This window comes from Poecilia reticulata, chromosome 13 (genome assembly GCF_904066995.2).
Source record: "Poecilia reticulata chromosome 13, P_reticulata-male-v2, whole genome shotgun sequence".
Lineage (NCBI taxonomy): Eukaryota > Metazoa > Chordata > Actinopteri > Cyprinodontiformes > Poeciliidae > Poecilia > Poecilia reticulata.
Window position 1 is genome coordinate 29,463,105 of NC_088842.1, and position 26,660 is coordinate 29,489,764.

General features: G+C 41.1%; 2 protein-coding genes across 3 annotated transcripts in view; one reads left to right on the forward strand and one right to left on the reverse strand.

Moving 5' to 3' along the window:
* The first annotated feature begins 7,765 nt into the window (after nt 1-7,765).
* cxcr5 (chemokine (C-X-C motif) receptor 5) lies at nt 7,766-16,044 on the forward strand. The gene is made up of 2 exons (XM_008426437.3): nt 7,766-8,730; nt 11,905-16,044. Exons 1-2 carry the CDS (start codon nt 8,698-8,700, stop codon nt 12,964-12,966), a joined length of 1,095 nt encoding a protein of 364 aa, XP_008424659.1. The 5' UTR covers nt 7,766-8,697; the 3' UTR covers nt 12,967-16,044.
* A 1,133-nt stretch (nt 16,045-17,177) lies between these two features.
* Nucleotides 17,178-26,660, reverse strand: part of bcl9l (bcl9 like) — a 36,768-nt gene continuing 27,285 nt past the window's right edge. For both annotated transcript variants that reach the window (XM_008426438.3, XM_008426439.3), the window contains 6 exons: nt 25,087-25,200; nt 24,715-24,868; nt 23,856-23,940; nt 20,751-22,980; nt 19,027-19,281; nt 17,178-18,446 (listed from right to left, as the gene is read on the reverse strand). In XM_008426438.3, the coding sequence (XP_008424660.1) occupies nt 17,368-18,446; nt 19,027-19,281; nt 20,751-22,980; nt 23,856-23,940; nt 24,715-24,868; nt 25,087-25,200 (3,917 nt within the window). In that variant the 3' untranslated portion in view covers nt 17,178-17,367. The remainder of the gene's footprint in view (nt 18,447-19,026; nt 19,282-20,750; nt 22,981-23,855; nt 23,941-24,714; nt 24,869-25,086; nt 25,201-26,660) is intronic.

A 26,660-nucleotide genomic window follows, 5' to 3' on the forward strand; every position in this document is an offset into this window, starting at 1 on the left:
TATTTGTACAAAATGATGTCATCAGTCAGACAAAAATGCAAAGTTTTGTACAAATCTTGGTATTTAAAAAACTAAATAATAAAAACATGATTGACATTGAATCTTCTACATTTGAAACTGTTTTGCAAAATTTCTGATATTATTCTCGAAATTTTCAGAACCTTTTCAAGCAAATTTTAAACTTTCCAAACTCGGAATTAGTATTTTTTTTCCTTTCTAGAAAGTTCTGAGATTTTTTTCTATTTTTTTTCTTGCCGATTTCTGACATTTCTTTTTTCTGAGATTAATCTAAATAACTCTGAATTTTATTCTAGAAACTTTAGACTTTTTAAACTCTCTTTTTTCCAGAAAGTGTCCCGAGCTTCGTTGTGAACGCCCTGAGTTTGTTTCTCTAACAGTAATAACGCTGCAGCCGGATTTGCTGTGTCTCAGTTCTCCCACCAGAGGGCGCTGTAGTCTTTGGACGCCGCCCCGGGCATTCTGCGGTCTGCAGCCGGGATTTCTTGGCGAGCGCCAGGCTGCGCAGCCAGACATTCCTGCAGAGGGACTGTGGTCGCCAGTTATCCTCCAACTGCTGTGAGTTCATGACTGCAGTAAGTTCTGTACATTTGGTGACTAACATCAGTGTTTATATCAGAGAAAGTGTTTAAATCTGAAAGTAATTTTGGCCGCATTTCAACTTGTGGGCTGCATAGCTCAGTAAAACTGCTCTGAAATACAAAGCTCACATTTTAATTTTGACCTTATTTAAAATCTTGAATTATTCTTTAATCAATTCCTGTTTAACAATTCGAGTTTTTTCCTTGTCTGACATCTTTTTGTCCTTTTTTATTTTAATTAAAATGTCTAACCCTACCCCTCCTTGGGCTGCCACCTTATCGTGGTGGAAGGGTTTGAGTGTACCAATGATCCTAGGAGCTATGCTGTCTGGGGCTTCATGCCCCTGGTAGGGTCACCCAAGGCAGACAGGTCCTAGGTGAGGAACCAGACAAAGCGCAGCCCAAAGACCCCAATAACTTTGGATCTGGCGTTCCCTCACCCGGACGCGGGTCACTGGGGCCCCACTCTGGAGCCAGGCCTGGAGGTGGTGCATGATGGCGAGCGCCTGGTGGCCGGGCTTTTACCCACGGAGCCCGGCCGGACTCAGCCCGAAGAGGAGACGTGGGTCCCCCTTCCAATGGGCTCACCACCTGTCGGAGGGACCAAAGGGGTCGGATGCAATGTGTTACGGGCGGCAGCCGAGGGAGGGGACCCTGGCAGTCTGATCCTCGGCTGCAGAAGCTAGCTCTTGGGATGTGGAATGTCACCTCTCTGGTGGGGAAGGAACCGGAGCTAGTGTGCGAGGCTGAGAAGTTCCGGCTAGAAATAGTCAGCCTCGCCTCGATGCATGGCTCTGGTTCTGGAACCAGTCTCCTTGAGAGGGGCTGGACGTATTTCCACTCTGGAGTTGCCCAAGGTGAGAGCTGCCGGGCAGGAGTGTGCATACTTGTTTCCCCCATCTTGGCGCCTGTACATTGGGGTTCACCCCGGTGAACAAGAGGGTAGCCTCCCTCCGCCTATGGGTGGGGGGACGGGTTCTGACTGTTGTCTGTGCTTACGGGCCGAACAGCAGTTCAGATCACCCACCCTTCTTGGAGTCCTTAGAGGGGGTGCTGGAGAGTGCCCCTCCTGGGGACTCCCTTGTTCTACTGGAGGATTTCAATGCTCACATGGGCAATGACAGTGAGACATGGAGGGGTGTGGTTGGGAGGAACGGCCCCCCCAATCTGAACTCGAATGGAGTTCTGTTGTTGGACTTCTGTGCTCATCACGGATTGTCCATCACGAACACCATGTTCAAGCATAAGGGTGTCCATATGTGCACTTGGCACCAGGACAGCCTAGGCCGCAGTTCGATGATCGATTTTGTCATCGTTTCATCGGATCTGCGGCCGTATGTCTTGGACACTCGGGTGAAGAGAGGTGCAGAGCTCTCCACTGACCACTACCTGGTGGTGAGTTGGCTCCGGTGGTGGGGGAGGAAGCCGGTCAGACCTGGCAGGCCCAAACGTGTAGTGAGGGTCTGCTGGGAACGTCTGGCGGAGTCCCCTGTGAGACGGAGCTTCAACTCTCATCTCCGGCAGAACTTCGAACACGTTCCGGGGGAGGTGGGGGACATTGAGTCTGAGTGGACCATGTTCCGTACCTCCATTGCCTGTCGCGGCGGCAACCCTCGAACCCGTTGCTGGACACCTTTGGTGAGGGATGCTGTCAGGCTGAAGGAGTCCTATCGGGCCTTTTTGACCTGTGGGACTCCAGAAGCAGCTGATGGGTACCGGCAGGCAAAGCGGCATTTGGCTCGGGTGGTTGCTGACGCAAAAACTCGGGCGTGGGAGGAGTTTGGAGAGGCAATGGAGAAAGACTTCCGTACAGCTTCGAGGCAATTCTGGTCCACCCTCCGGCGTCTCAGGAGGGGGAAGCAGTGCAGTACCAACACTGTTTATGGTGGGGATGGTGCGCTGCTGACCTCAACTCGGGACGTTGTGAGACGGTGGGCGGAATACTTCGAAGGCCTCCTCAATCCCACCAACATGTCTTCTGTTGAGGAAGCTGAGCCTGGGGAGTCTGGGTTGGGCTCACCAATCTCTGGGAACGAGGTCGCCAAGGTGGTCAAAAGCTCTTCAGTGGCAGGGCCCCGGGGGTGGATGAGATCCGCCTGGAGTTCCTTAAGGCTCTGGATGTTGTAGGGTTGTGTTGGCTCACACAACTCTGCAATATCGCATAGACATCGGGGGGTTTGAGGGGGGCTCTCCGGGAGTATGGGGTACCAGGTCCTTTTATACGGGCTGTCAGGTCCCTGTATGACCGGTGTCAGAGTTTGGTCCGCATTGCCGGCAGTAAGTCGGGCTCGTTTCCGGTGAGAGTTGGGCTCCATCAAGGCTGCCCTTTGTCACCGATTCTGTTCATTACTTTCATGGACAGAATTTCTAGGCGCAGCCGAGGTGCTGAGGGGATCCATCTTGGTGGCCTTAGGATCGCATCTCTGCTTTTTGCAGATGATGTGGTCCTGTTGGCTTCATCAGATCGTGATCTACAGCTCTCACTGGAACGGTTTGAGGCCGAGTGTGAAGTGGCCGGGATGAGGCTCAGTGCCTCCAAATCCGAGGCCATGGTCTTGAGCTGGAAAAGGGTAGAGTGCCTTCTCCGGGTCAGGTCCATCATGGTGAAGAGAGAGCTGAGTCAAAAAGCGAAGCTCTCAATTTACAGGTCGATCTACGTTTCCACCCTCATCTATGGTCATGAGCTTTGGGTCATGACCGAAAGAACGAGATCACGGATACTAGCGGCCGAAATGGGTTTCCTCCGCAGGGTGGCTGGGCTCTCCCTTAGAGATAGGGTGAGAAGCTCGGTCATCCGGGAGGAACTCAGAGTAGAGCCGCTGCTCCTCCACGTCGAGAGGAGCCAGTTGAGGTGGCTTGGGCATCTGGTCAGGAAGCCTTCTGGACGCCTCCCTGGTGAGATGTTCCGGGCACGTCCCACCGGGAGGAGGCCTCGGGGAAGACCCAGGATACGCTGGAGGGACTATGTCTCTCGGCTGGCCTGGGAACGCCTTGGGATTCCCCCGGAGGAGCTGGAAGAAGTGGCTGGGGAGAGGGAAGTCTGGGCCTCCCTTCTGAAGCTGCTGCCCCCGCGACCCAACCCCGGATAAGCGGAAGAAAATGGATGGATGGATGGATGGATGTCTAATCTTACCTTTATTTGTTTCCTTCTTCAGGAATATTTCTGTCACTTTGTGGTAAAAACGGTGCTCTTTTTGTCTGTTATTTATTTTAAAAAATGTCTCTGAGCTTTTATAGAGATGATTGTCAGGGACGGGAATCTTCATTTAACGTTTCTATTCTGACTGTATTTTTCCGATTATTTTCAAGAGTAGAGCAACTGTTTGTTTTAAGATTAATCTCAAAAATGTTTGAGAAAAAAAGTATCTTTTTGACTTTTGTAAATTTTCAGATTTTGAAAAGACAACAATTTTAAACTTTTAAAACACAATTTTTTTGACTTTTCAAACTACGATAATTCCTGTTTTTTTTTTTCTTGACATTTCCTGAGAATAATTAAAAATTTCAGAGATTTTTTTGGCAATTTTTTCAACTTTTCAAATTCAGATGTTTCCTTTTTCTTCTCTCAAAAAATTCTGAATCAAAATTTTTAGGAGATATTTTTTGGAAAATTTTTGACTTTCCAAACGCTTTTCTCAAAAAACAAGGAAATTGATAATCAAAATTTTCGGCTTTTCAAACTTAGAAATTTTCTTGTTTTCTTCTAAAAAATGTATGAGATTAATTTTAGTTTTTTTTAACACACAAATTTTTGGGATTTTCCAGAAAATGTCTGGGATATATATATATATATATATATATATATATATATATATATATATATATATATATATATATATATAAAAGTTTTGATGTTTATTTATTTATTTTTCTGGCAAATTTTGGACATTTCAAACTCAGGCACTTTCTAGATTTTTCTAGAAAATTTCTGTTTGTTTTTGGCAGAAATGAACTCTTTTTTCCATTGATCAATTTAAAATGATTTTTAGCTGCTCTCGTGTTGCTGAACACCTTTCCTGCTAAAACTGTTTTCTCTCTCCACAAGAAGTACAGCCAGAAACTCAGCAACAAAAAAAATAACTTTTTACCAGAAACCAGACAGCAATTAAAGACTAGCATGTCCTGTCACGAACAGCAGCTCAAAGTTTGACATGCATGACTTCACTTCCTGTTCTGTCGTCCCCAAGTGGCCGAACCGTGATACCAACTTATGAAACTGGGAAAATATGAGAATGAGGCATTTCCAGAGCAGAATCATCTCACAACCACGAAGAAATAAAGCAGGTTCACTTCGCATGTCATTACCAAGATAAAATAAGTGATGATTTTCTTTAAACAGGTTAAAAATAAAAAACAACAATAAACCATTAAAATGGCATAAAAACTGCGGCTATTCTCAATTTCTGATTCAGGTGTTTATTACACATTTTAGCACCAAAATACCATAAATAGGCCACAAAATTATAGATTTTGTAGTTTAATAGAGGTTAGAATTATTCACAAAGTCAAACTAGTATATTTAGCTAAAACATGATAAACTGTGTAATATTTAGACTGGTGAACACAACAGATGTTGACAAAGTCTTACTACTTTCATAAATTATTTCAGGACCACGTCTAGAAAATATTCTCTGTAAGCAGATTTTTTTTTACAAAATAATTTGTGTGGAAAAATGAAGCAAACTGTGACTGAAAACACTGATCAAAGATGGTTTTATATCTCCAAATGTTTTCATAATGAAAGCAGCAGGCAGCTGCAGCTTAATGCTGAAAATGCACCGCGTTTCAAAGAAAGTATGTTCAGAACAGATAAAGACAAATTTACATTTGAAATATGACAAAATGTTTATTTCGCACCAGCAAAATGATTGTATCTGTAAAGTTTAAAGTGGATCTATTATGCAAAACTGACATTTTGCATGTTTTTGTTCCTCCATTTGGTCTCAACTGCTCCCCTGCAGGCGCTGTACAATGGCTGCTGGAAACGACCATCCAGAAACCACTTGCTGCATTCTTGCTGGTTGTGCAGCAGGCTCTACTTCTGCTTTTCAAAGATGTACGGTTGTATAATTGCACATCTGTTGAGTTGGGGGGCATGGCCAGCAGCAGCTGATTTGGATTTAAAGTGACAAGACGCCCTAAAACAGCTTAACATAGGCAGAACTGAGCTGACCAGAATCTCATAATCTAAGAATGATTTTGTTTTGTATCACCCGTAGAGTTCTCCTAATCTGTTCAAGGAAACACAACAGGTCACTTGTACACATTTAATCGGCCTTACTTTCTAAAGAAGTCCTAATTTTTTGAGTATCTATATTCTACATGAATTACCTTGGTGAAAAAAATCAAAAAGTTACATTTAAATATAGATTTTACATTATTTTTTACACTAAACACATTTAAAATTTCAGGTATACCTGAACTGGTTTTGTTGTTGAGCTGCTTTTGCTACAGATGGCTGCATCCTGGGTGCAGAAATTAGCATTATCACAGATCCTTCCTCCATACTCCAATTTTTCTGAATTTCACCACTTTTGGACAATAAAGCACATTTATATTCTATTCAAAGCTGTGAAAACAACACTGTATTTGTCTCTCTATTTATAAATACCTACTTGTTTTCTGGTGATCGTGTTTTATGTGACCAAAAGAAAACTGGGGGCATGCATAACTTGAAGTGAAAGTCGAGTTCAGTGGCACCGAGCAGATCACAGGAAGGCTCTCCACATAAATGATCAAAGTCAGAATGAATGTTTTTAAGGTGTTTGAACTTATTTAAGCTACACTGAAAAACATGCCAGCAGCTCCGTAGCATCTCTAAATGTATTTCCAACAGGAAGACGTACCTCTGGTAGCCCTACACATTGCTACGATAAGAAATCTTCAGTGTGTGGAACTTTTTCAGAAGAATTCAACTTGTTTGTGGCGTTTCACAGTGTCTGGTTTCGAAACTTCAGATATCTGCAGATGATGTGGTTCTGTTCACACCTTCAACCCGTGACCTTCAGGGTTCGCTGTAGCGGTTTGCAGACGTGTGATGCCAGCCAATAGGAGTTTATTAATGCAAAGCTTTGCAAAAATAATCGTGCTTTCAGAGCAAATGCCAGCCTGTCGCCTCCAAAAATCATTTTGAGCATTTTTATACTTTTCTTTTTGCACACTTCAGTGCATTTCATCAGGTTTTTAATCCTTGTATGTAGAAATGGGGTCCAACCGACCCCACACACATAAAACTTGTATCATTTTCTTTAGTCCTCTATGTTTGCCTCAGTCCTCGCACGCACAGAGAAACTAGATGGTGACTAATTGTGAAATTGAAATTAAATTTGTTTCTCACATATTTAAAAACATAAAAGTAATTCACGTTCACCCCCCATTTGTTTTACTTAAACCTCAAACATGCAAACAACACGTTTCTTCACATCTAAGTAATTTCCAAAACACCAAACTTTGTGTTGATGTTTGGAGGCTACAGACTCTAAAATCCCCTGAAACAAAGTGAGTGACTTAATATTTAAACAGTTAAGGTAAAAAATCAAACAAAACTCTGAATATTGCCACAGAAAAAAGTGATAATACTACCATTCTTCCCAAAAGAAACAAAGACAAAGTCTCCTTAAAGTTTGGTCAGTAGATTTCATTTTAAATACTGAATTGTTTTATTTAGTTTTATTTCACTGAACAAGTCCTGTCTTGTAGTGCTGCATTCAAAATTGTTATTTGAGTAATCAAGGTCAAACAGTTTTACTTTCACAAGTGGAGCATTGCAGCTTTCGCCATTAAGCTCCACTGGATGCGTGAAACTTTAAACTTGTTTTGGGTTTATTTTAAATCTAACAACCACGTAGACAACAAAGTAAGAAGAAAAGAAACAGAGAAAAGTGGGGAAAATCGCAGGTCAAAACAAAACAACCTAAAGTTAAGCAAATGAAGAAGCCTGGTATTTATTGTATGGCCGAAACTTTAAAGGGATATTAATGACGGTGCATCAGGGCCGTCACAGACAGAAAAAAAGGAGAACATTTTCACCAAAAACTCAGAAATTTAGAGACTAATTTCAGAAATTTTTCAGAAAACCTGGAAAATTTCGACAGTTGAAATTCACAAATTTTCACATTTTTTGTAGAAAATTTCTGATATTAATCTATTTTTTTTTATTTTTAGAAAACGTCTGAGATTTTAGGCACAAATTTACTACTTAGTGCTACTTTCATTTTGCACATTTTGTGTATTTAAAAGAAAGGCATCTAGTCTTCCTTTTTTTGGACTCAATTGAATAAATTTATGTTCAGTAATAAGAACAGGATTTGGTTCACTTTGGTTTAAAACGCTCACTAGATTTAGCCTATTTTTAAGAAAGACTAAAAGCTGATTTGACTGCAGCAAAGTCGACTTTTCAGTAAAAATCAAGTTTTACGTTTTGTTAAAACTCGGTTATGAAAATACAAATACATTCTGTTGTACTTTACATTTTCCTGTGTAAGAAAATCATGTTAACAATTTTTACCCTGATTGCAAATTAAAAATCTCCGTCTGCAGGTCGTATTGAATTAAGTGTAAAGGCTATAAATGGCCCCCGGGCCACACTTTGGACACCCATCATTTAAAGGGAAAGAAGGTCAACACCGTTTAAGTCTGCCTCTAATTTCAAATGTTACAAAAAATTCTTAAATTTATTTTATTTTTTTAGAAAATGTTTCAAGTTTTCTCTAAAATGTTTGAGATTAATCACAAAATTTCTAAGTTTTTGGCAAAAATTTACTCCTCTTTTCTATCTACAACGGCCCTAATACACAGTCGCAAAAATCCCTTTCAAGTTCTGCATCTACCATAAATATTTGCTTAATTTTAGGTTGTTTTTTTTGGCCTACATCTACTTTTGAGTCCACAACGTTTAATTTGCGTTACAGTGTCGCTGTGGCTGCGCATCGCTGCTCGTGTATCCGCTGCAAAAATCTTTTTTCGGCTGCTAAATCTCTTCTCCGTGTCTCCACCCAACAGAAAGCTTTGGGGGCACATTTAAAAGGAAAGCATAAGAGGAAGTGTGCGCGCTTTGTCGCTGCAGAAGTGTGAAACGATCATCTCCCGCCGCGTCGTCATGGCTTTCACAAAGACCTACACTGGAGGCATGGTGAGACTTTAACACACGTTCAAAATAACGCTGATTAATTCATCATTTAGAGTATATTTAAGTGTTTTTTTTAATCTCCAGATAGTGGATTCATTTTATAATTTAAGTCGATTTACCTGAATTTTTATACTTTAATGTTAAAACCAATACAGATTTTAAAACTGGAAACCCAATATTTGTATTTTTTCTTTATTTTGCAACTGAAATGCATTATTTCTTGCTTGTTTGTTATTTTCTCCTTTAAATTGCCCTGTTGCTTAAATGTGTTAAGTAAACCTAGACAGGAAAGATGTATGAAACATATGTGATTTATTCAAATTAGGTGTGCACTGCTTGTTTCCTGTTATTTAACCAAGCAACCAGAAAAGAAGAACTTTTCCAAAGCATGTTGAATATTTAAAAAAAATGTGCTGAGGGGTTGATTTCTCTGATATAGCGGAGAAAGAGGAAATAATGCACATAATCAGATTTATTTATATGCTTTTTACACATTATTGCGTATAAAATGGATGCTGTTTGTTGTCATTTCCAGCTTTATGAATGAACCAAATTAAAAGTAGCAGCCAAAATTGTAAAGATCAAGTTGTTCAAGATGAACTGATTATATTTTATTCATTTCTTAGTTGACAAAGATTTCTTTTTATCTAGTTAATTCAAATCCATTCCATCCATCCATCCATCCATCCATCCATTTTCTTGCACCCTTTTTCCCTCAGTGGGGTCGGGAGGGGTAGTTAATTCAAATCTTTGATGTTAATTAATGTAACTTTATAAGCAATTCTTAAGTTTATTTAAATAGCACCAATTTACAACAAACGTCGTCTTAATAAAAACTCAACTTTATACTGGAAGTTTGAGAAAAAGCAGACAGAAAACATAGAGAAGTACTGACACAGGCACAAGTCATTTAATCTAGGAGAAAAACATAGCTAAACTGGAGTAACCATGGCAACCATAGTAACCATAGCGACAATTAGCCTTCTTAGTAATATTGTCAAAAAGAGAGAAAAGGTAAAACATAATGATACAAATCTCAGATGAAGTATAATTAATATGGGGAGAAAAACCAGAGGTTAACTGCAAAAGTGGAGAGTAGTAGGAGAATGTAGTAGATGAAAAGTGGTGAGTATGCATGTCAGGGTGGTTCCACGCCTGATATTCCGGTATATTTGGTTCGATTGGGGACCAAAGTCCCACTTGTTACATTTTCAGCTGTAGCGGTTCCTTTTCACAATGCACTGAGTTAAACGAAACTAACCGTTTGAAAAACTTGTTCCCCTCCTCGCCTGTGGAGGCGCTGCACCAAGAATCACGAAAGAAACGACAGGAAAACGTCTGAAGACGTCCACAACTTCCTTCATTATGAAATGTAAACAAACAAAACTGGAGTGGCCTTATTGAGGAATTTAAAGGTGCTAAACTCATGAAATAAGAAACGATCCACAAACTCCATTCTCTCTGCTCATAGATAAACAGGAAGACATCTAATGCACATCTGCGGATTCACACATTACATTTTCATCGTCTCATTTTCTTCGTCTCAGAATCCAAAATGTCTTGTCTCTTACTTCTGACATCGAGTTCTTATACCATTCCAGCCCTACTGTTGTTCATTGTAAAGCTTCTGACCAATAGCGTTACTGAACCTCACTTCTGGCGATGTGTGTTGGAAGTTCCGAGAATTCTGGGCTGACCTTGTGGAAGTTGAATCTGCTGCATCGGAAGACCTTTAGTCAAATTGTTAGTTCTTCTGTCCAAACAAAGATTTTTTCCTAGTCCTCGCCGACTTCTTCGCACGCAAGCAGGAAAAGACGTTTGCCAGAAGTTTCCTGCACAACAACTTAACCTTTCCCTCACTGGTGATTGTTTATTTAAACATCTCTCCGATCTGAATTCCTTTCTGACTTCTAGGTCAGATTGAGCCAGTACATTTCTTTTCAGTAAAACATATCTTAATGTGAATCAACCAACAACACTATTATAATTATATAACTATTAATATAATTATATTCCTCTACAGCATGCGGTTGACTAGCTAGGCTAGCACGTTTGTTTTGGTTATATTTACCCAGAATGCCCTGCGCTGTAGTCCACTTCCTGTTTTTGGAGTGATTTCGGTCCGCTTGGCGTTCACATGCATTTGAACTGCACCAGAGTTCACGTCAACCAAACTGAGACCAAGGTTTGTAGGCAGACCAGAGTTCATTGTTTTGGTCCACATCAGAGTTTGGTTGCGCATTCACACCTCCACAAATGAACTGGACTTTGTAGACAAACTGCAATTTGATTAAAGCGGACTAAACAGGACTGGTATGAACGCAGCCTTAGAAACTTTAGGAACCACCGATAAACCTGCAGTCTGACAGCATTGTTCTCTGTTAGAAACGGATGGACCAATCACATCTCCAATATCTGATGAAGTTTGATCATCACGGGCGAAGAATAATAATTTCAAAATACTCTGAATTTTGGATCAACAGTTGGCGTGTAACTAAATTTTGTGGATTTTCCGATAGTAATAAATTATAATAGACTTGATATACACTGCAAAAACACAAAATCCTTTGGACTAGTTTCCAAAGAAAATATCTCAGTAAAAGATATATATAAAATACAAAACTAGCTTAAAAGTAACTTTTCAGCAAGATACAAGAGCTTGTTTTAAGTCAATAATTTCTTTATATTGATGAAAAAGTTCTAGTTCCAGTTTCAGATTATTTAATTTATAAAAGGACATTTTTCCCATGTTGCAAGTGGAATATTCTACCAGTGGAACTAAGACATTTCCATCAATGCTGAGGAATTATTGACTTAAAACAAGCTCCAATATCTGGCTACAAAGCTATTTGTAAGTTAGTTTTGTCTTATTTCAATTGTATTAAGACATTTGCACTAAAACCAAATTAAAAATTCTTGGTAATATTTAGTGTTTTTGAAGCAAGTGAATCCATTGCAGATGATTACAGAAAGTAGTTCTCCTTTAGACGCTATGGATGTTTTGCTACTCAAAATAGCTCTTTAAAGAGGAAGTGGAAACAATCTGGCACATTCAGAGCTTTCGGAAACCGATCCGACTGAGACGACTGCAGGGTTCAAGTCTGCTTATCTGTTACCTAATGACTCTTATTCCGCTGCGGTGTCATAACAAAATTCTCTTTGTTCTTTATTTCATAGGACACAGACTATGAATATTACAGCTATGACAATAACACAGATAATAAAGAAGACTTCATCTGCGATGACGAAGAGTTGATGTTCCAAGACTTTTACTCCGTGTTCAGCCCGGTCCTCAACAGCCTCATCTTCCTCGTGGGTTTGGTCGGAAATGGCCTGATGGTCACCATCCTCCTGAAGCGTCACCGTCGGCTGCGCATCACTGAGATCTACCTGCTGCACCTCGCCCTGGCCGACCTCATACTGATATTCACGCTGCCTTTCAACGTGGTCGAAAGCGTCGCAGGATGGCTGTTCGGGGAGTTTTTCTGCATGCTCTATGGCGTGTTGAGAAACCTGTACCTCCTGTGTGGGAGTTTCCTCCTGGCTTGCATTGGATTCGATCGGTATCTGGCCATCGTCCACGCAATCCCCAGTATGCAAAGTCGACGCCCAAAAAGAGTGCACCTGACCTGCGCATCACTTTGGCTCATCTGTTTCCTGTTGTCACTGCCCAATGCCGTCTTTCTCTCCGTCAAGTCAAGCAAAAATGACTCCTTGCCCGAGTGCGATTATTATCGTTATGAAATCAATGCGCAAAACTGGGTTCTGGCCAACAGGTTCTTGCATCATGTGAGCTTTTTCTTCTCTCTGGCTGTCATGTGTTACTGTTATACTGCACTTGTCATCACTTTGTTCAAGAGTCAGAAAAGCCAAGCAAAGAAGGGAGCCATCCGGCTGGCCTTGCTCGTCACCACTGTCTTTTGTGTCTGCTGGCTACCCAACAACATCACCTCGCTGATGAAAACTCTCGCTGAACTGGAAGTCGTAAAGAGTGACACCTGTTGGCCCAAACTAGTCCTAGCTCAAGCTCATACTGTGACAGAGAGTCTGGGTGTCTCACACTGCTGCCTCAACCCGTTCCTGTACGCGTTTGTTGGGGTGCAGTTTCGTAACGAGCTTTTGCATCTTCTGTGTCGTCTGGGCTGCAGCCGCTTTTGCCTGCGGTTTGTCAAAGCTCAAAATTACGGAAGACCGTCTGTTTCTGATGGAACGACATCGAACAGCATGGTCATGTACTAACTTACAACTCAGATTTATCTAGTCCAAAGTGCTACCCAATAGGGCTGGACCAATAAATCAAGAACAATATATATCTCAATATCAATAGATAATACATCTGAATATTAGCTCAACCTCTGATGGCTAGCTAAGTAAGGTTGGTGGTAGACCTGTCACAATAACAAATTGTCCCAGACGTTATTGTGATAAATGACAATATTGTTGTGTGATTCCATTTTCAACTAATATGGTGGTAATAATGGCATAATAATGCAAGAACACATTCTCAAAGATCAATAAACTTGAAAAGCTAATGAATATTTAACACTGGAACTGGAAGACATTTTAAATATCCAAAATAAATAAACAAAACAACAGAAACAACAAATAAAATGAATTATGAAGTATCTGTAAGCAAAATTATCCTTAAAATAAAGGTCTAGCTGAGAGAAAAGATAAAAATAATAAATTATGCAAATGGAAATTATTGTGTTTTAATTTATCATGCGATTAATTGATTTATTGGTTACTGTGACATCTGTGCCATCAACTAATTAATTGACTGATTACCTAACAAAAACCGGTTAAGTAACTAGCACTGTGTCTCAGCTGCTTAAAAACGAACAGGAAACGTTACGCCACCAGTTTGGCAGTATTTCGAATATTTAAAACAAAAAAAATATCAATAATAATTCCTGAAGTCGATTCATATGTACAGAGCCCTCCAGGGGACATGGAGAATTTTTTTTTCTTTTGCGTTCCCTCGCAAAAAGTTTTGCGTCCGTCGCAAAAACTTTTCACTGAGGCTCTGTAAGATCCATATGAATGAAATAAGTAATTATTGATATGACAGGAGCAGCGGCTTTGACACCTGGTGGTGGGCGTGTCGATGTGGGCGTGACGTCATCAAGTATGAATGGGAAGGTTACTGGCTGCTGGCTTTGCGTGTGTGAGGAAGCGGGTGAACGGGGTGGTCAGTCCTCGCAAAATTTGGAGCATGAAAATAAAAATTTTATAAATTAATAATTGTGACAGAACAAAGAAGAGGTTTGGAGTTGATTTATACACGGACAGATGAGATTCCCCCAGTTAACCCAGTGTGGCCGTCTACCACCATTAGTTTGCTGTGTTTTATAATAATAAAACGTGTTTATTATTATTAACTCTTTGGTGCAAAAAACTGATTGAAAATCGATTTATTTACTGCATGTTTATGTCTGTTAAGGCTAAGAACGGCACAGAAAGTAGCCATATAAACCATTTAGACACGAACACAACAGAGACACAATCAGATGACCGCGATAATAACTCAATAGTCCATGGAAAAACCTTATAAGCTTGTATTAAAAGCAGAAAGTACTTCTGTAAAAAAGGCTTACAGTATTCAATTATGCCTCATGAACTGATCAGTAGATTATTGCGAGGGAACGCAAAAGAAAAAAAAATCCCCATGTCCCATGGAGGGCTCCGTACATATGTTGTCCAGCCGTATGCTACAATTTACATTTAAGGCTCCCACAAACTCAGGCGTACTGTACATTTTTCAGTCGAGCATACTAATTTCTTACGCGGCGTCTAATCCTTACCCAGAGCGCAAGCATTTTCCTCCACGGGTTTTTCGTTTCTCTGAAAGTCGTTGATGTATCTTCCAAGTTGCTATGTCTCTTTCGTGAGAAACGCTTCAAATTTTGACGTCATTTTCCCACAAGATGGCGCCGATTCTCAAAACTTATCAGCTCAGTGTCACAAACAAAACAGTTCGATTTGAACTGTTTCCCGCCGAGCAGTTCACAGTGCGACACCAAACGTCCAGTTTGAGTCCGTGTCGAGCATGCGCAGACCTGCGCGGAGGGAAGTACGCTAGTCTAGTGTACGTATGCCTTTACATATGGGGCCCATAAAGGGCACGAAATGGGCCGAAACAGGGAAACGGTAAGGAATTGGCATTGTATGTAAAAATACGTACACAGTGGACCCCCGCCAAGATTGTTCCTAATCTTAATATTAGGAACAAAATGCAAACTCCCTAGAAATTTTGAGATTAATCTAATAAATTTCTTGGAAAAAAACATGACAATTTCTGAAAAGTTGCAAATTTGCTGAAAAAAAAAATGAGATTAATCTCAGAAGTTTTCTATAAACATGAAAATTTTATGAGCTTAAAAATGTAAAAGTATTTTAAACATTTCTGAAATTAATCTAAAAAAAAAAATTTCTAGCAAATTTGTAACTTCTCAAACTCAGAAATTCCTACGTTTTTTTTGTCTCAAAAATTTCTAGTTAGTCTTGAACTCATCTCCTTAGCATGAACGGACCACTAAGTAAACCATTTCATAATTATTTAAGGATGTCAGAATTTAAATAGCACTGAATATTAAGTTAATCGATTAATAATGTTAATTTATGTGTTCTGTAATTATTTTTTAGATTCAGGTTGGCCTGTCCCTTGGTGCTACCGTTTTGTAACCATGTTTTCCAATGATTCCATCTGTTTTCAGTCTAGTAATTTCATGAATTATGGAAATTCTCTTTAGAATGCTTTGACATTTGACTGTAAATTTTCTAAAAATGTACTTTAATGTAGCTTACCTTGTTTCTTATTCCTTTGGATCGGTTGGTTGACTGTGCAACCAACTGTTTGAAGGTTTTTATTTTCATTAAAATACCAAATTTCCTCAGAATAGAACATTGGAAATTCAGCTTAATTTGTGTGAAAAAGTCAGCTACAAATACATCTCAAAAGGTACAATATTTTTTAAGTAATGCCATATTAAAGGGTTATAAAATTAGGGATGCAAAATATATCATTGCTAGTATTGGTAATTTTTTTTACACATCAGTTCGAAAAAAAAGAAAAAGGATTTGATCATGTGATGCAATAAAGGATTGTGGGGAATTTAATTTAAGTCAGCGGTGTGGTTTCTTTTTCCCAGGGTGTGGAAAAGGTAACAAAATGTATGAAATTGGTAAACATCAGTTATTGGCTATGACATATATATATCAATATACTCAACATTTCCTGTTTCTGTATTCACAATCTTGTATTTACTGTATGGATAAAAGGTATCCGGCTGTAATAAACTGTATTATTTGCTTGTATTGTAGCTAAAGTTTTTTTTATGTGTATATATATATATATATATATATATATATATATATATGACAAATAACTGTTGCCTAAATAAATAAACACAATAACCAAATTAACTCCAGAGATTATTATTCTATTTGTAGACTTCTATTAAAACACAGACAGAACAACTTCAAACAATCACACATTGCATCTTATATACAGCAAGTATATATTATATATTTATATATAATTTATTTTCACAAGTTTTTTTTTAATTGGAGGAAAAAAAATAAATCAATGATATTAAAACAAATAAAAATTTGAGGCACTCCTCTCGACCGTCACCAAGCAAATACACAGATTTTGTTGAAATTTACACAATTTACAGTATTTTTATTATTTAGAAAATGGCTTCAAATTTATAGAACAGTGTTACAGTGCTTTGAAATTTTTACATTTCTTAAAATCAGCTTCAACCCAGAAAACTTGGAGATCACTCAGACATATATGGGATTAACACCAGAGTGAAGTTGCCCCACCCCCATCCGTCTTCACATGAAATGAGGTTGGTGTCTAAAGTTTGTGCAGCAAAATGTAAAAAATATTAAATGTTTGCAGAGGTCATCAAAGATCGAGCACAAAAAAAATCATTATCAACTGTGCTAAATATTTTAGCTGCACAAGCATAGCAGTTAATTTGTATCAATTTTGTTTGGTTTTGTAAATGTAGACTGGCTGGTTGACCTTTGATGACCTCTGGAAACATTTATGAATATCTTTAAAATGTCAGAATGAGCCGTTTTAGGGCCTCCGTGACTTTAAATCCAAATAAGCTGCTGTAGTTTCTGGATGGCAAGTCAACAACCAAACATTCATCTTTTCCAAACACGCTTCAGCTCAGCTTGGGTTGCTAGGCGACGGGCAGAATTCTGCTGGGGTTGCTAGGCAATGGGGCTGGGCTTCTCTAGGGTTGCTAAGTAACGGGGCAGTGCCTGCTGATTTGTGACTTTATATTCCAGAGGTTTTTCAAACACATTAACGTAAAATACATTAACGTATTGCCAAAAAGCAGCTGGATGTTTTTTTTTTTGTTTTTTTTAGTGTTTGGGCTAATTTTAGAAGTACAAACTCAGAAGGAAAAATGAAAAAGTGCAAAATGTGAATTTTATCTACCATGTCACCTTTAATATCTTTAAAAACAGCATAAACAAAAATGTTTGCTGCACAAACATTTGACACAAATTTTGCTTAATCTGAAGAAGATGTGAAGGAAGGAACTTCATTCAGGTGGGAATAACGGTACACAAAAACCGGACGTGTTGGGAAGTTCATGTAAGTACGAAGCCGGGTCAGAAAGGCATATTGGCCATGCCGCCGGAGCCGTAGCCGATCGGACTGTCTAGAGACATTCCCCGCTGCCTGAGCGGCTGCTGCTGCCCCATCATGGCCGCCTGGGGGTGGGGTGGTCCCACCATGGGCCCCTGGGGTCCAAACGGCTCCCCCGGGATCGACATGCTCCTCTGTTTCGCCTGCATCATCATAATGTTCTGCTGCGCCATCAAGCTGTGCGGGTGCTGCTGCGGCGGCATCATGCCGGGGTACGGCCCTGACGGATGGTGGAGGAGATTGTTGGCCATCATGGCCGGCTGCTGCTGCGGCGGCATCATTCCTGTCCTTCCCATCAAGTGTCCCGGTGGACACATGGGGCCGCCGGACATCACCGCCCTTGACCCGCCCATACCCTGTCGGATCCCTCCGTGCGAAGGGTGGGGAGGCAGCTGCTGCTCCGCCATGCTCTGCAGGCTGGCTAGATGCGGGCTGCACGATGCACCACCGCCTCCGCCATGTTGGGAAAGCTGCTTGAGCAGCTGCTGTGGAGTATGCTGCTGGTGCGGGTTCTGATGAGGCTCGCTTTTGGGGAAGTACTGCAGCGTGCTGCTGGGCTTGTCGGACGGAATGATGCGCGACAGATCAAACTCCGGGATCCCCGTCTGCGTCGGCCGAATCACCTCGCTCAGATCCGGGCCGTCGCCCAGAGGCAGCGGCGGGAAGGAGTCGGGCGGGTGCGGCATGCGCTGCTGATGGTGGCCTTTGCTGAGCATCTGCAGCTGCTGATGCGGCAGGATGTCGTCGCTGGGCTGGGGGAAGTTCGGCGGCATTCCTCCGATCGGAGAGTGCATGGGCGGCTGCATGCGAGGAAAACCCGCCGACAGTGGCGACGCGCTGCTGGGGCCCATCCCATCAGGCGCGCCGCCTCCCATGATGACCGAACTCATGGCCGGCATGCCCAGTTCAGGCCCAGGGGCATCATGGGACATATGCTGCTGGCCTTGGCTGACCAGACCCAACGGGCTCTGAGGCTCGTTCTGGGGTCCGATGGAACCATGACAGTTCAGCATCTGAGACATCTGGGCGTTCGCCATGTTTCCTGGAGAGGAAGGAGAAAACATGGAGGACAGAACAAACTTTACTGATTTCACTCCAAACAGTGAACAGAGTGCATTTTAAAAAAATCTAAATATTTTTAGATTTACTTATTTACATATTTTTGTAGAGTTTTGTTTTTTCAGGTAATGGCCTTTTTTGAGTCTCCACTTCAGTTAATGATTAATTGATTAATAAATTAGTTGACGAATATTGCAACTAATAATTAATCGAATCAATCTCGATTAATTTCAGCCATAAACATTCCTGTATGGTTTAATTCAGTCCAGTTAATTAATCACTTACTAAATTGGTCGACGATTATTGCAATAATTGATTAATCAAATTAATTGGTTATTAATCCAATTAATCATGATTAATTGGCTTAATCATTTCAGCCCTAAATATTTCTTTGGACTAAATTAAAAATGAATTTATTTAATCCAGTTAAAGATAGATCAAATACTAAATTGGTTGATGATCATTGAAATAATCAATCAGATTAATCTTGATTGATCGTTTTGATTTTTCTTAAATGCTGATGTGTAAATGTACATTGCGTTTCTCTTGTGGCATCTTCATACCTCCAATAGTGACACCAGACAGAAGAGGTCGATCTGGCAGCATCTCGTCGTCAGAAGTGGCGATTGTTTTGATTGCATCGTGGTAGAGCGGCGTCGAACTGGGGACGGCGTACTTCGACATCTGAGACATGATGAGGGACAAAGGATTCTGGGATGGCGCTACACCCGGGGAGGAAGTGAAGGGCATACTGGTATTCATAGAAGCTGGTTGGCTAAGGGGCGTTGAGCTGGAACTTCTTGGAGGATGGGGCTGGCCTGCAAAATACACAAAAAAATGTTATTAGCAGCAAAGTAACTGCTGGGATTTGAACTCAGGCCTGAACCTTCAGAGTCACAAAGACAGTTACAAAGTCGGCTTTCTATCACTTGAAGAACATTTCCAGGGTTAAAGGACTAATGTTCCAGAATGATCTAGAGAAACTCATCTATGCGTTTATCTTTAGAAGCATTAATCACTGCAACAGTGTTTTCACAAGTCTACTTAATAAAAAAATAGAGTTCAGCTGATCCAGAGAGCTGCTGCTTGTTTTCTCACTAAAACCAGGAAGATGGAGCACATCACCCCATTTCTAAAATCCGTACTCCCTGCAGCCCAGAGAATAGACTTGAAAGGGGAGTTTTTATCCAAAATTCACATTTTGCACATTTTTGTACTTCCATTTGGGTTCCTACTGCTTCTAAAAACAGCTCAAGCGCTTAAAAAAACCCACCCTGCCGTTTTTTTGTTGTTTTTTTTTTTAGAAAATAATTTAATGGATTCTGTTGTCTGGAAAATGAGCCGTTTCTAGAACCTACAAAATGTAACATCAAGAATCAGCAGGCACTGCCCCGTTACCTAGCAACCCCAGCAGAGCTCCGCCCGTCACCTAGCAACCAAAGCTGAGTTCCAGAATGTTTGGTCAGCTGGTTTTACTGCTGTATGCGCTGTACAATGGCTGCTGAAAAAGACAGGGCTTTGTTGTTGACTTACAGTCCAGAAACTACTTCCTGCTTCTGCTTTTCGAAGATGTATGGTTGAATAACTGTTTAGAGCAATTTTCATGTGCGAGTTTGGGCGCGTGGCCAGAAGCAACTTATTTGAATTAAAAGTGACAAACCTTTAAATCCAAAGGCCCTAAAAAAGCTCAATCTGAAAAGTGCTCAACATATGCAGAACTGACCACACTAAAATCTCATAATATATAACAAGATTTCGTGAAACAAATGTAATGAACATGTTTTGTATAGACTATAAACCTATTCTAAACTGTTCAAAAGAACATAATGGGTACTCTTGTACTCTTGGGTACCAACAAGGGTACTCTTGTTGGTTTATAAATCCCTGAATGGCTTAGCACCACAATATATTAAAGACCTGATGTTGTATCAACCTTCCAGATCACTCAGGTATTCTGGTTATGTTTTGCTCTGCATCCCCAGAACCAGACATGGAGAAACAGCATTCAGCGTCTACGCACCACAAATCTGGAACAAACTCCCAGAAAACCAAAAACTGCTGAAACACTGAGTTCCTTCTTAAATGAAGGCTAAACACGAACTTGTTTAGAGCTGCTTCTGATTAGCAGTAAGTGGAGCAGTAGTCAACATATTTGAGATGCATTTGTTTGATGATGGCATTTGACAAAATGTAATGTTCGTTGCTTGACTGTATGATGTTTTTATGGTGTAAAGCACTTTGAACTGCCTTGTTGCTGAAATATGCTATGAACTTAACTAAAGTGTACCTGCTTCAGTAGAGCCGTTTCCTCCATTGCCGAGGGGCTTTCCACCGGTCGGGCCGCCGGGACTTGGAAGAGCAACCTTAGGCGACGTCCAGCCGGGAGAACCAACAGCCATGGCCGGAGACTTGAGCTGCCCTGGAGAAGCCGACGGAGAGTGCAAGCCGAGGTTGGAGGACGCCATTAACTGAGGAGACTTTAAGGAAGAAGAGCAAGGAGTTCCCGCTCCGGACGCCGGGGGGAAACCGGGGTGGTGCCCGGCGTTAGACAGCGGCGACTTCAGCCCTGGAGCGGACGGAGAAGGTAAAAGAGGAGATGGCTCTTGATTGAGGGATGGCGACTTGAGTTGGTGAGGCGGAGGCACTGATGGAGAGGCAAGGGAGTTAACGCTGACTGACATTTCAGGGGCGTTCCTGGAAGAGAGATCTGCTCCTCTAAGGCCTTCGGTTTGAGGCAAATGGCTGAGCCGAGACATGGCTCCGAGCTGGTTGGGTCCAGGCTGGTCAGGGCCGAACATCTCAGGGCCAGGTTGGTGGAGAAACGGCCCGTCCACCTGTCCTTCAGGGAAGGGACCTTGACCCGGGAACTGGAATGGCCCGTCGGGTCCAGGCATCATCCCCTTATTCCCACCTCTTCCGCTGATTTCTCCAGGTCCAAACATGTCCGGTAAAGGCCCCCCTCTGAGCCTCTGTGACATCATCATCTGCTGCTGCTGCTGAAGGTTCATCTGAGGGTTCATTCCCATTGGGATATTGCTCCCTAAAGGGGAATCCACCAAGTCTCTCATTGGATGACACGCTCCAGGTGACACCATGATCTCCCTTGAACCAGGAAAATCCATTGGATCCACCCGACCAGACGGCGGGCCTCGCCCCATTCCTAAGTTGGGGAAATCTGCACCCCCGAATCCGTCCATTATTCTTGACCCCATGTTCCCCTGCTGCTGCTGTTTAGCCAATCGGTCTAGCTCAAACCTGGACACCTGCATCTGCCGTTTCTCCATGATCCGGAACATTTCTTCGCGTGCTAAAAGCTCGACGTCGTCTTGGAAGTGTTGGGGAGCTCCGCCAGGGTAACAGCCATGGAAGGGTCCACCACCACCGCCGCTGTTTGGGACGTCTTCCAGCCAGATCATCCCGGGTCGGACGGGCCTCTGAGGTCCTAATCCCTCTACGGATCCGGGAAAACCCCCTCCACCTGGCTGCCCTCTCTGGATCGGACCCAGGAACCGAGGGCCCCGCGGCCCCTCCGGGTGCATCTCAAACACTTTCCCATTCCCACCGATTCCCCGTCGCATCAAATTCCCAGAAGCCCATTGCTGGTCTCCAGGTTTATTGTGGTAGGGAGGAGGTGGCCCTCTAATCATCATCGGGGCCCCATGCATGCCAGCCTCAGGAATCATTCTAAAGTGCTGCGGGGGTCCAGGGTGCTCAATCTCCTGCTGCCGCCTCTTTTCCTGGTAGTACTCCTCCTTAAGCTTCCTCCACGCCATCTGCTCCCGCGTGAGCCCCTCCGGCCCCATCAGGGTCGCCATGTTTTCTCCAGGCGAGGGCATCTGGTGATGCAATGGCGGCGGGAGGTTGTGGTGAGAGTCTAAATGCGGGTTGTCGAGCACTGGCCCGCCAAGAGATTGCGTTTGGGAAATCATGGACTGGAGAGGCTCTTCGTACTTTTTCGGCAACATGCTAGCGTTAGCACAATTCCCAGAGGCGTTCGTACCAATCTCACCGTCCTCAGCGCCACTCCTGTCTGTATTATTCAAGTTGGTTGGGTTGTTCGTACCGCCGCAGTTTGGGCCTCCCGGTTCTCCACTGCGCAGAAGCAGCCGCTCTATGTCTCTCAGAGTCTGCAAAGAGCGCTCTCTGTGTTCGAGTTGTTCTTTGGAAAGACAGTCCATGTGCCTGCTGCCGCCTCTCTGCAGCGCATCAGCCTGCAGATGAGCGGACAGGATGCTGGTGCCTCCAGACGGAGAGGCGGCAGCACCCGATTCAGCACTGCTACCTGACTCTCTGAGTCGTCCACCTGTCCTTTGGGGGGCGCCGTTGTTACTGCCGGGAGCCCCGGCAGGTCTGACCTGACCGGACTCGCTGTCAGAGTGTCCAGCCGACGACGGACCTCCGACTCCGGCGGAGGCTGGCCGCGGCGTTCCACTTTGGGACTTGGGGGTTCCGGTTAGCGGAGAGCAGCTGGAGTTGACCTTCTCAGGGAGGTTAGGGAGCTTCCCTTGTTGGTAGCCCTGCAGCAAAGAAAACCGACATTAAAACCTAACAAACTGAAATACACACCCTATTAATAAATATTTTAACTTCATAGACTACACTGCAAATACACTAAATTGTACAGAGTATTTTTAATTTCGTTTCTAGTGAAAATATCTTAAAAGTTAGCAAGTACTTTATCTTACAGCTCTTTAGCTGTTCTTATCGTTTTATTGCCTTTTTTATACTTTACTGTAGCACTATTATGCATTTTATTTACCGGTATTCTTTTTTGCGTTTAACTTGAGAAGCACTTAGTGCAGGTTGAGCTATTGGAAATGTGGTATATAATAAGTTTTACATCGACAAAATATAAGAGCTTGTTTTAAGTAAATAATTTCCTAATATTTTTTTAAAAAGTACTTGTTCAACTGGCAGATTATTGGAAAAATATCTGGTTATAAGTTAAATAATCTACCAGTGAAACCATTTTTTAAAATCAATATTAAGGAATTATTGACCTAAATCTTAAAAGTTACTGGTTAGTTAGTTTTGCCTTATTTCAAGTGTAATTTGATATTTGCACTAAAAATTAGACAGAAATCTTTGGTAATGAATTAAAGCGATAAATTGTATTCCAGAGGAAGAGATGAGACTTTAGCGGAACCAGACTGCTGAAACCAGATTTAAAATTCAGTGGTGTTTACATATCCCCACAATCAGATAAAAAGTACATTTGGCAAAACAAAACATTAAAGCCTTCCTTATTTAAAAAAAAAAAAAAAAACAGGAACAGAAACAAGTGATAAACTTAGCTATACCAATCATTCCTCACACACATTTTGCAGCTGTTGTCTTTTACAAAGTTGCACATTTTCATTCTGATAAAATAAACTAAGTTTTGGTTTCTGACCTGCTCCAACTTGGAGTTTGGAACATTTTGCTGGTGAAAGCGAAGGATTGAATCACTTTGTCCCTTCATCACTGCCTCAGCAGCACTGTTGAAAAAACAATTTAAAAAATTTGCTTATTAATGCCGTTTACATACACAGTAAAATTTAAAACCTTTCAGGCATTTTTAAGTTAAACTTTTCCAGCACCACATTTTGGAGATAAAAACAATACAAACTAAAGATGACAGTTAATCATTTATTACTGTTATTAATTAAAAAAAAATTTGGTGTTATAGTTTCTACAGCAGGATAAAACTAAAACAAAAGAAAATTTGTTGTTTTAAAATGTCTTTCATACACCTTACACACCCAACTGGTGTGATAACAAACCTCTAATTTAACAAAAAAAATTACAAAAATGCAGTTTAGCATAAAATATAAGATGATCACTGAGTCATTAGGAATAATAAATACTCACTTTAATGAAATATTCCAACAAAGTCATGTTAAGATAAATGTCATTCCTGCTCAAATTAAAGGCTTAAACACAAAATACAATCAAAATTACAAAAATTATAACTTTGCATTGTTGCTAAGTTTTCTGGCATTTAGCAAATAAAAATAATTTGTCATTCTGACATTAAAAAAACAGAAAATTTAAGTCTAATTTTATTTCAGACAGTAAAAAAAAAGTTTTTTTACTAGGTGTGTGAAAATATCTGATTTGAACTGTAAATAAATAATTTAGGTTTTTAATCAAACATTAAATTATAACTTTATGAAGAAATTAAGAACTTTCCTAAAATTCAAGCATTTTTAAATACTTTAATCACCTGTAGGAACTTTTTTATTTTTTAAAATCTTGAACATGCGTCTCACCTGTTGGCCAGGCAGGTGGTAAAAACATAGACCACCTGCTGTGAAGGCTGCGGCAGCTCCGCCTTCAGCGCCGGTCCCGATCCGATGACAGCCGCCCCGGATTCAGCCGCCATGTTTCCAGCAGGAAGGCGGTCCGAATGTCCTGGGATCGGACCTGACAAACCAACAGAACCGGAGCTCAGCTTCTCTCCAGCTGAAACAAGCATCCACTTAGTTGCAACAGTTCAACACTAGATGGAGCTAAAACCACATTTTTTTCCCCCCAAGCTTATATGGATTCTATATATAAAAACAGAGATTTCTGTAATTACATTAAGATTCATTGATATCGCCATGGTTACAGCTGCGTTGGTGAGGATTTCACAGACTTACGTTGGGAGTGCGGCTTGTCTTCGTCATCCGTGTCTGGACCAGAACACCATTCGTCTCCGCTGTAAGGCTGCTTCTTGGTCAGAACGCAGCGCCGCTTGCTGCGCATCACACCCTCTGGATGACGAGAAAACACATCAACATCAACAGCAGCACTGTGTGGGCCAAAAATAACACAAAAAAAAACAAGCAAATAAATTCATCTGAATGGATTTCAGTCAACCAGGTCCAAAACTTTAAAAGGATTTTTAAAGTTTACTGCATCAAACAAAAACAGCCGAGTTTTTACGTTTGCTTTGAGTTGTAAGTAAACTTGTCGTCATGATAAATTTATTGCGATAAATGATAATGTTTTTGTTTTGAGATCATTTTCCAAGAAATATAAGGGTGGTAATGCAAGAACACAAACTCAAGGATCAATAACCTTTAAATTCATATGAACATTTAAATACTGGAGCTGGAAGACATTTGAAATATCCAAAATAAATAAACAGAAACAACAAATAAAATGAATTACAGAGCCTCTGTAAACAAAATTATCTTAAAAAAGGGATAGTTGAGACTAAAACACCAAACTGAAAACTTTTATCATCCAGATTTTGAAAGAAAGAAAAGAGGAAAACAACAAAGCAAATGAAAATTATTGAGTTTCTTTTAATTTATCATGCGATCAATTGATTTATTTACTGTGAGAACAGGATTTGGGTTGCTTTCTTCCAAAACACCTGCTTTATTTAGACAAATTTAATAAATTAAAATCAGATTTTAGTTTTACAGAAAAGGATGAGGCCCACCGGAAAAGAAGGAAGAAGAAAAACGGCCAGAAAACTACAACTGTACATTTTAGGGAGAGAAAATCTAAAAATCTCCAAACTAATAATTATAAATCCCCATAAGGCTTTCTACTGCTTTTCAAAGCAGACCACCAACTCCAAAACTGATTTTTCACAAAACAATTGTTTTTAAAAGTCACTAAAACGGGAACGACGTCCATTATGTTGCATTATGGACGTCCAGTGTGATGCAGTGAAGTTCGCCTAAACAGACTGGACTGGAGACGAGAAAATATAAAAAGATAAAAAAGCAGGATGTGCTTCATGAGGAAGCCGAGGTTGTTCAGATCTTCTGTAAATCTGCCATTAACTGTGGAGCAGCAGAATCAGAGTCCGGGTCTTAAAAGGCTCAACAAGCTGATAAAGGCTGGTTCTGGAAGAATGAGTCCACTGCAGGGAACCCGTTGAAAACCTCCTGGTTCTTCCACCAAATACTGATGTCCGAGTTAAAACATCAGTATTGTCGTTTCTAAGTGAATATGAACTTGTTTTCTTTGCATTATTTGAGGTCTGAAAGCGCCGCTTCTTTTTAATTATTTTGACCATTTCTCATTTTTGCTTGGAATTTCAGAGACATGTCGGTACTTCATAGAATAAAAGAACAAAGTTCATTTTGCTCCAACATTTACCTATAAAAAGTTAAATCAGAGAAACGGATCATTTTAAATGGTCTGTGAATTTTTCCCAGAGCTGTACATCTTGTTTGTGTTAATGGCCAATATTACACCAACCTATTCCTCTACA

Coding starts and splice junctions, on each gene's coding strand:
- cxcr5 (XM_008426437.3), top strand. CDS start 8,698: ATGGCTTTCACAAAGACCTACACTGGAGGCATG. Junction 8,731..11,904: donor AGACCTACACTGGAGGCATG/GTGAGACTTTAA, acceptor TTTATTTCATAG/GACACAGACTATGAATATTA.